At 50.2% G+C, this 10,000-nt stretch overlaps 1 protein-coding gene across 1 annotated transcript in view; it reads left to right on the top strand.

Annotated features, from left to right (window-relative positions):
• The window catches only part of hecw1b (HECT, C2 and WW domain containing E3 ubiquitin protein ligase 1b), a gene marked incomplete at its 3' end in the record, with an annotated part of 26,703 nt that overhangs the window by 13,497 nt on the left and 3,206 nt on the right, over positions 1–10,000 (top strand). The window contains exons 16-30 of the mRNA XM_079751607.1: positions 87–237; positions 1,015–1,166; positions 1,621–1,742; positions 2,336–2,521; positions 2,929–3,063; positions 3,516–3,615; positions 4,447–4,543; positions 4,761–4,844; positions 5,451–5,560; positions 6,694–6,808; positions 7,253–7,366; positions 7,480–7,632; positions 8,128–8,226; positions 8,653–8,782; positions 9,941–10,000. The exon at positions 9,941–10,000 is cut by the window's right edge and continues 87 nt beyond it. Of these exons, the coding sequence (XP_079607733.1) occupies positions 87–237; positions 1,015–1,166; positions 1,621–1,742; positions 2,336–2,521; positions 2,929–3,063; positions 3,516–3,615; positions 4,447–4,543; positions 4,761–4,844; positions 5,451–5,560; positions 6,694–6,808; positions 7,253–7,366; positions 7,480–7,632; positions 8,128–8,226; positions 8,653–8,782; positions 9,941–10,000 (1,808 nt within the window). The remainder of the gene's footprint in view (positions 1–86; positions 238–1,014; positions 1,167–1,620; positions 1,743–2,335; positions 2,522–2,928; positions 3,064–3,515; positions 3,616–4,446; positions 4,544–4,760; positions 4,845–5,450; positions 5,561–6,693; positions 6,809–7,252; positions 7,367–7,479; positions 7,633–8,127; positions 8,227–8,652; positions 8,783–9,940) is intronic.

Below are 10,000 nucleotides of genomic sequence, written 5' to 3'. Positions count from 1 at the left end.
GTCTGTCTGTCTGTCTGTCTGTCTGTCTGTCTGTCTGTCTGTCTGTCTGTCTGTCTGTCTGTCTGTCTGTGTGCGCGCGGTGACAGACTGGGAGGCGCGCGTGGACAGCCACGGCCGTGTGTTCTACGTGGACCACATCAACCGGACCACCACCTGGCAGCGGCCCACCACCGCCGCCACCCCCAACGGCATGCGCCGCTCAGGCTCCGCCCACCAGATGGAGCAGCTCAATCGGAGGTACCGCCGCCGCCGCCGCCGCCGCCGCCGCCGCCGCTGGCTCTACTGGCACCAGGGGGGAGCTAGCTCTGGGTTTAAAGGTCACTGGATGGATCAGTCTCCCAGCCTCCCCAGCGGACTGTACCAAACGTTGCTCATCTGTCGTCACACATCTAGGAGGACACGCCCCCTTGTGATGTCAGAAAAGGCAGATTTTGTAAATGGCTTGTAACAGCTAAACACACTCACACCTGGGGGTATAATACGTCACCTTTAAAGGAGATTATATCTTTTGCAGCCTCTCATATCGGAGAAATGTTGTTATTTAGTCTTTATAAGCTAAACTTCTTAGTTTGCTTCTTATTTTAATGTCGGGTGCCAATTCAGCAGAATTTCAACAAAGGAATGATTATTTACAACGCAAAGGGCGAGAGTACAGACGTGATGCCGCAGCATGCTAGCACACTGAACAGCACCACGTTTGCTAGTAGTTAGGAGTAGAATATTAGCACATTGACTAATAGCATGCTAGCCTAGCAAAGTGCGTGCTGGCGTATAGAGGTCAGTGGACCCAGCACAGGGTTGTGCTGTATAATAGGGGTGTGTGTGTGTGTGTGTATATTTATATATCTTCTCCTCAGGATTGTTTTACATGGCTCATTCCCGTGGGTGGGACAGTATTGCAAAATGTATTTCAATGTTTAAACAAGGACAAAATGTGTGTGTGTGTGTGTGTGCGCGCGTGTGTGTGCGTGTGTCTGTGTGTGTGTGCCCGTGCGTGTGTGTCCGTTCCCTCAGGTACCAGAGCATCCAGCGCACCATGGCGACAGAAGGCGGCGGGGAGGAGGAGGAGGAGGGGGAGGAGGAGAACGGGGGCGGGGCCTGGAGGAGTGAGGGCACCGTGTTCAGCAACAGCTCTGAGACGGACGCCCCCCCGGCCCACAACAGCGGTAGGATCGACCCATATGGATTCTTCAGGGCCGATACCCATTTTTTTCCCATCAGCCTTAACCGACGACCGGTACGCCGATACCCATTTTCTTGAGCCGATATTTGGAGCCGATGCTGCTTTTGCTCCCTAAATTTACATCATAAAAATTACACAATGATGATAACAAATGTGACAAGTCTCAATTAAAACAATATAAACAATAAAAAAAAAATAATAATAATAATCATTGGAAAAAATCGTCCGACGCCGGTACGATTGTACCGCACTATTTGATGAATGCAGTCAAGTGTATCGCCATGCAAATTATTAATTTAAATGAAGTCAACATCAACATGAAATTGTATCGTATCTTTTGTGGTGAACGGGATGTCATTGTAACGTAGCCTAATCTTGAGCCTTTGTGTGTGTCTGTTTGTGTTTCTGTGTGTGTGTGTGTGTGTGTGCGTGTGCAGAGGCTCCTGTGGACACCTCCCCCACCCCGGCCAGCAGTCAGAAGCTGGCCGCTCTGCTCCAGAGCCCCGCCGTCAAGTTCATCACACACCCCGAGTTCTTCACCGTGCTGCACGCCAACTACGTGAGACACGCACGCACACACATACTGTACATACACACACGCACACACGCACGCACGCACGCATACTGTACATACACACACACACGCACGCACACACGCATGCACACACACATACTGTACATACACGCACGCACACACACACACACATACTGTACATACACGCACACGCACGCACGCACGCACGCACGCACGCACGCACGCACGCATACTGTACAGACACACACGCACGCACACACACACATACTGTACATACACACAGGCACGCACACACACACACACACACACACACACACACACACACACACACACACACACACATAGATACACACACACGCGCACACACACATACATACATATATACACACACACACACAGACATATACATACATACATAAAAGACCCCCGTCGTGACAATTCCTTTATGAGATATTCCGTCTAGGACAGATGCAAATTGTAAATGCAAGAAGCGAACAATTGTTGTAGAAAAGAACCCATTTAATGAATGCACACCCCAGCGGCCTCTCTAGCCTCTCTCAGAGGGAGCCCAGAACACTGTCTCACACCCCCTCCCCCCCCCCCCCCCCCCCCCACAGGGCGCCTACCGGCTCTTCACCAACAGCACGTGCCTCAAGCACATGGTCCTGAAGATCCGCCGGGACGCCCGCAACTTTGAGCGCTACCAGCACAACCGCGACCTGGTCACCTTCATCAACCGCTTCTCCAGCCAGCAGCTGGACCTGCCGGGGGGCTGGGAGATGAAGACGGACCCCCAAGGGAAGGTGAGCACCCCCCAGACCCTGGCCCGCCCCTTTGGGCTGGGGTCAGGGTCACGGTTGGTTGTGTGGCTATGACAGTCGTGGTCATGTTAGGCAGTTCATCTGGAGGGTTGTGTTTGACTCCTTCGTGCTGTAATGTTGTTGTTTCACAAGGCAGGGAACCACGCCCTCGCCAGTGGTTCCCTGCTGTATATTGTTTCCCCAGTTGGGAATCTCTGCTCCTAGAGAGCAGTTTTTATTCTTACTTGTGCGTGCTTATGTGTGTGTTTTGTGTGTCTGTCAACACGTGTCTCAAAACGTGACCCACTGAGTTCCGATCGCGGTCATTACCACATAAAGGCCGGATCAATTAAACACATAAACAATCCATACATGAAGTCCCGTCTACCTCTGCGTGCGCGCCCCCCCAGAACTTCTTCGTGGACCACAACAGCCGCGGGACCACCTTCATCGACCCCCGCATCCCCCTGCAGAACGGCCGGCTGCCCAACCACCTGACCCACCGGCGCCACCTGCAGAGGCTACGCAGCTACAGCGCCGGAGAGGTACGCCGCTCCGCCGCTCACGGTCACCATGACGACGCCACGCCAAATAAGCAATAATGAACGATAAAATAAAACGATGAAACAATAAGTAATATTTACCTACAACGAAAACCACAAATTAAAATAAACTGAGCTTTCGAGATGCTTTGGCTTTGATAAGGGTCGCTCCGTCATTAGATGAACTACTGCGGGGGATCCATCCAATCGATGTTGATATGAAGTGAGTTATTGAAATTGTCATTTATATAAACATTTTGTTTAAAATTCCAGTGGGTTAGAGTATACTAATATTTTAGTTAAAGTATCACATTATGATAAAAAGCAACATTGTTAAACGCGTACAGCTGTCTCCATACGTGCGTGTGTATGTACGTGTTGGTGTGTGTGTGTGTGTCTGTGTGTGTGTGTGTGTGTGTGTGTTTGTTAATGGCGTGCGTGGTTCCCTGGGCTAGGCCTCCGACGTGTCCCGGAGCAGAGGGATGATGTCCCGGTCGGGGAAGGGCCTGGTGGCGGCCATGAGGACGCAGCAGCAGCAGGACAACGTTCCCCAAGGTACGGCTCACTGAACGTTCCTCACTGAGCGTTCCCCGAGGTACGGCTCACTGAGCGTTCCTCACTGAGCGTTCCTCACTGAACGGCTCACTGAGCGTTCCTCACTGACATTCCTCACTGAGCGTTCCTCACTGAGCGCTCCCCAAGGTACGGCTCACTGAGCGTTCCTCACTGAGCGTTCCTCACTGAGCGTTCCTCACTGAACGTTCCTCACTGAGCGTTCCTCACTGAGCGTTCCTCACTGAACGGCTCTCTGAGCGTTCCTCACTGACATTCCTCACTGAGCGTTCCTCACTGAGCGCTCCCCAAGGTACGGCTCACTGAGCGTTCCTCACTGAGCGTTCCTCACTGAGCGTTCCTCACTGAACGTTCCTCACTTAGCGTTCCACAAGGTACGGCTCACTGAGCGTTCCTCACTGAGCGTTCCCCGAGGTACGGCTCACTGAGCGTTCCTCACTGCACGTTCCTCACCGAACGTTCCCCAAGGTACAGCTCACTGAGCGTTCCTTCCCGAACGTTCCTCACTGAGCGTTCCCCAAGGTACGGCTCACTGAACGTTCCTCACTGAGTGTTCCTCAAGGTACGGCTCACTGAGCGTTCCTCACTGAACGTTCCCCGAGGTACGGCTCACTGAACGTTCCTCACTGAACGTTCCCTGGAGCGGTGCTTTGTACGTATTTGTGTTGTTTACACAACATTTACTCCGTTTGTGAAAGGATCGATGAATGGGTTGCTAAACACAAACCCATTATTCTGGAAGGGTTCATGAGATCAATGAGCCAGGTCTGTTCATCTCGACCGCTGACGTCGTGCTTTCTTTCCCCCACCTAGCCTACAACGACAAGATCGTGGCGTTCCTGCGTCAGCCCGGCATCCTGGACATCCTGACAGACCGCCAGCCGGCTCTGACCAGGAACCCCTCCCTCAGGTAACCCCTTACTCCTCTTTATACCCCATGAATTATTAGTACGGTAAGCAGTGTCAATCAAAGGTCAATCCACAATATCAAATCAACATGATTTGAGGATTTCATCAGATGTAATCCTGGAACCTGGAAACACAATGACACAACTATCCCTGTGTGTGTGTGTGTGTGTGTGTGTGTGTGTGTGTGTGTGTGTTTGTGTTTGTGTGTGTGTGTGCAGGGAGAAGATCCACTACATCAGGACAGAAGGAACTCAGCGCCTTGAGCGGCTGTCCTGTGATGCCGACCTGGTCATTCTGCTGAGGTGCTGAAAGCCGATCTATTCTGTCCCTGCTCTCGCTCGTCACCCAATCCACCTCCATGTCCGCGGCAGACACAGCAGGGTGCTTTAGTGTTGACCCTGCTACGTTTCTTCTTACTCTTTAATATTGAAATGCTAAAATTGCGTCCTAAAGATGTCCTAAAGGTATAATAATGGCAAAGGTATAATAGTTCCACCTGTGCTTTTATGATTTACTTCTCCTCAATTTTACCCGATGGATATTAAAACCCCAGTTTAATTAGTACCCATGGAAGCACACTACTCTTGTCGGCATACTTAAGGGTTTTCCATAATTGTTTGACTTCAGTATGTCATTGCAGTATTTGAATAGCATCGGATATAATGGAACCTCGAACAAACAAGATGAACACTTAATAACTTGTTGAATTCAAGCACAAGGTGCTGTACACCCTTCATGGTTTGCACAGGGCTTTTCATCCAGCTTTTTGTTAACTTTCTCTATTCAACAATTTTAAATAGAATCATTGAGATTTCCCAAACAGTTCCATAGTCTCTCTCTCTCTCTCTCTCTCTCTCTCTCTCTCTCCCTCTCTCTCTCTCTCTCTCTCTCTCTCTCTCTCTCTCCAGTCTGTTTGAGGAGGACATCATGTCTTTCGTCCCGTCGTCCTTCCAACATGGCTTCTCCTTCTCCCCTCACTGCTCTCCTGGGGCGTCGCCCCGCAAGTCTCCCGGTAAAGGTGGGTGTGACTCCCTGTTAAGGTGGGTGTGTCTCCCTGTAAAGTGGGTGTGTCTCCCTGTTAAGGTGGGTGGGTGTGACTCCATGTAAAGGTGGGTGTGTCTCCCTGTTAAGGTGGGTGTGACTCCCTGTTAAGGTGGATGTGACTCCCTGCTAAGGTGGGTGTGTCTCCCTGTTAAGGTGGGTGTGTCTCCCTGTAAAGGTGGGTGTGTCTCCCTGTAAAGGTGGGTGTGACTCCCTGTTAAGGTGGGTGTGACTCCCTGTTAAGGTGGGTGTGTCTCCCTGTAAAGGTGGGTGTGACTCCCTGTTAAGGTGGGTGTGTCTCCCTGTAAAGATTGGGTGTGTCTCCCGGTAAAGGTGGGTGTTTCTCCCTGTAAAGGTGGGTTTGTCTCCCTGTTAAGGTGGGTCCGTCTCCCTGTAAAGATTGGGTGTGTCTCCCTGTAAAGGTGGGTGTGTCTCCCTGTAAAGGTGGGTGTGTCTCCCTGTGACACCGTCTCCAATCGACGCTCGTAGAAAGGCATCTGGTGCGTTTCAAAACTGCTTCTGTAATCCTTCTTTGGACAAACGCTTCAATAGTCATTCTTGTTGAGATCTGGGCTTAGAGGGATAAGCTGGGACGGGTGGGTTGGGGTGGGAAGGTATCTTTGCTCATTATTTGATGGACAACATAACCCTTCTTTTGGGTCAAAATATTGTGTCAAATGTCAAATATGAGTTATATTTTATATACGAATATGTCAAATGTTGTTAAAAAAAAGAGTTCATTATGACATATTGTTAATAAAAATGTTAAACAAAAACAACAACTGCTCGGCTGAATGCTGAAGCTGAGGTCTGATGGCTCCGGGCCGGCCTCTGATTGGCCCAGCTGAGGTCTGATAGCGCCGGCCTCTGATTGGCCCAGCTGAGCTGCGTCAGCGTCATGACAGTCAGGGCGTGTCCACCGCTGATGATCTGATGGATCACAACCTGCAGACCAGTGGCTTATGCCTTATGAAGGCAAACGGTGGATTAATATACGTGTGTGTGTGTGTGTGTGTGTGTGTGTGTGTGTGTGTGTGTGTGTGTGTGTGTGTGTGTGTGTGTGTGTGTGTGTGTGTGTGTGTGTGTGTGTGTGTGTGTGTGTGTGCCCAGGCACCCAGAGGGCCCGGGCGCCGGCCCCTTACCGACGGGACTTTGAGGCCAAGCTGAGGAACTTCTACAGGAAGCTGGAGGCCAAGGGCTACGGCCAGGGCCCGGGGAAGATCAAGTAAGAGCTCACCCTGTGAGTGCACTCTGGCCTCTAGTGGCCAGAGTGGGCACTGCAGGGACTGTTAGTGCTTTGGTATGATTAGGATGATCTTGCGCACATATAAACACACACACTCTCACTCTCTCTTTCTCACTCACTCCTCACTCACTCACTCACGCACAGTTACGCATGCACATTGTTAAGAAACCATTATTGCGGGCTACCATGTAAGTCAGGCACGCTGCAAACTTGCCTGCTTGACTGACATGGTAGCCCTCAACACTGGTGTCTACACTGTAGAACCATGCTAGACCATCTGTTACCGGGCACACCCCCAAACCTCTTTGTATATTCGTATCCAACTCAGTCGTTAAGGGCCAGATATTGTAGTGTTCCTGTCCAACTCATGCTACTGTTGTTGTTGTTGTTGTTGTTGTTGTTGTTGCTGTTGTTGTTTCTCAGGCTAATGGTTCGCCGGGACAATCTGTTGGAGGGGACGTTCAACCAGGTCATGGCCTACTCCCGCAAGGAGCTCCAGAGAAACAAGCTCTACATCACCTTCATCGGAGAGGAAGGGTGAGTCGTTCTCCCAACACCTGGATCCACCACCTCTGGTTTAGGTCCCCTTTGTAACGAGGGGTACTCGAGTAATCGATTCCTCACGCCCATCCCTACTCTCCACCAATCAGGCTGGACTACAGCGGGCCCTCCAGGGAGTTCTTCTTCCTGTTGTCCCAGGAGCTCTTCAACCCGTATTATGGTCTGTTTGAGTACTCGGCCAACGACACCTACACCGTTCAGATCAGCCCCATGTCAGCCTTCGTGGAGAACCAGCTGGAATGGTGAGAAGACCACGCACGCACGCACGCACGCACGCACGCATATATATATATGAAAAATATCTAAATCCATTGAAAGTTCATATATATATTGAAACCCTAACCCTGTTCTTATATTTTAGTTGTGTGTCTGTATGTATATATATACATACATACATATATATATATATATATATATATATATATATATATATATATATATATATATATATATATATATACATACATCAAATATGTATAAAACAATATTAATAGTTAGAGAGTCCAGTACACTTTCTGTTCTGCCCATTTATTATAATTATTTTGTCAATCGTGTGTAGCCAGAGAGTTGTATTGTTGCAAAGAGTTCAACTAAATGAGTGATCAATCGTTAGTAGTGGCCACAAAACCTAATCATCAAATTTAAATGTTTTTTCCATCTGCCAACCTGAATCCTATTGCTGCCAAAATGGAAAAGCACATCCAGCCCTTATTAAACATTTGCTTGTTTCTCTCCAGGTTTCGTTTCAGCGGTCGGGTCTTGGGCCTGGCACTAATCCACCAATACCTCCTGGACGCCTTCTTCACCAGACCCTTCTATAAAGCGCTGCTGCGACTGTACGTACGCTCTGAAACATGACTCATAACCGTTTGTCAAAGCTGCTGTAGGGAAGGTTGGAGAGATGTAAAGAGAGAGATCTGAAAAGAGCGAAATGTTGAAACATTTATACGTTTTGCATTCATGGACCTGTGATTGACAGATTGGATCTGATACAGCGTTAGGTATAGTGACAGTTCATTTCAATCACTTATAGCTGACGGGTGGCTATGGCATTTCTAACTAATTACACTAAAAGTATAGTTCTTAAATCTTACCTACAGAAACTTTAAGTGTCCAAAATGTGTCAAATGTACTCGTACTATAATTTAATATTTCAAAGCTGTGTAAACCATGACCATTCATTCAGTCTGTAATATGATTGTGTGTGTGTGTGTGTGTGTGTGTGTGTGTTGTGTGTTCTCTGCGTGTTGTGCGTCCCACAGCGCCACAGACCTCAGCGACCTGGAGTATCTGGACGAGGAGTTCCATCAGTCGCTGCAGTGGATGAAGGACAACGACATCACGCAGGTCCTGGAGCTTACCTTCACCGTCAACGAGGAGGTCTTCGGCCAGGTCAGTCTGCAGCGGCGTGCTGAGCAGGTCTCACAGTCCCCCACCCCTCAATACACTAATGTCTTTATGTGCTTTGATGCGCTTTGAAAGAAGCGTACACACACAATCCAACGCTGCATAAAATAATCATAGTAGTGACAACTACAATAAATAAATATATAATATATAATCGCATATAATCACGCAATCACAGCAGACACACAGAGAATGAGCTCGGAATGACAGAAGGGCCCAGTCCCTGTCAGAGGCCCTTAGACGCCTTCGTGGTCCAAAGCATCCAATCAGGGATGAGATGGTCATAAACCGAGAAGGATGTTCATTCACAGACGCTTAATGCTGGCTAACTCTTGGGGGGGAAATTGCTTTGTGTGGTTGATGCCATCTATGCATGCTTTCATAGAACGCGCTGCTCATGTTCAAAGGGTGCACTCGGTGGATTCATGGCGCTGGCCTGTAGTCTCTCTCCCTGAATCGGGAGCCATGTCCGTCATTGTAGTCGTACAGAACAGAAGGACGGTAGAGCTGTAGGCGTTGCCAGATTCTGCCAGCCGGCGTCTCTGTGGTGCTGTTTCAGAACAGGTCCTACCATACAGAGCATAAAGCAGCTGGAAGCAGGTGAGTGTGTGGGTGTTGGAGAGCTTGTAAACACACAAGGCAGCGACCCGCAGGCCGCACGGCCGTCTATTTTGGTTATGCCTCGCTCCAGTTTATTCAGACTAGGGAAATTCACAAAATCCTCTTTTGTAAATGCTGAGGTCCTTCAGGGCTGATTATGGCCCCACGTACGCGCAAGGCAAGGGGGTTACGGACCCCCCTCGCGTCCCTGCGAACCCTCCTTGCGTCCGCCGCAAGGGCCTGACGCGCGCCTCCCGAAAATGTTAACCTTCCGTCGAGGCGCCGCAGCAGCAAGGGCTGTGATTGGTCCGCTCGCTGAAACCCGACGCGGAACCATCAAGGTCCAGGATGGCGTCGAGGCGTCTGCGGGGTGACAGCGTTACGTGCACGTGGGACCCCGATCGGCCCCCCAGACCTCCGGCTCTGGGGACGGGGGCTCCTCCCGGGTCGGTGCGTGGGGCGGGCGGCGTCAGAGCGCTCTCAGGCTACTCATTTTGTCGGCCCGGTGCGTCCCGACGGGGCGCCCGCCGTCCGGACTCCCAGGTGACTGAGAGGGAGCTGAGGTCGGGCGGAGCCAACATCAACGTGACGGAGAAGAACAAG

This window comes from Pollachius pollachius (genome assembly GCF_949987615.1).
Source record: "Pollachius pollachius genome assembly, chromosome: 14".
Taxonomy (NCBI): Eukaryota; Metazoa; Chordata; class Actinopteri; order Gadiformes; family Gadidae; genus Pollachius; species Pollachius pollachius.
This window is presented reverse-complemented; position numbering and strand designations above follow the sequence as displayed.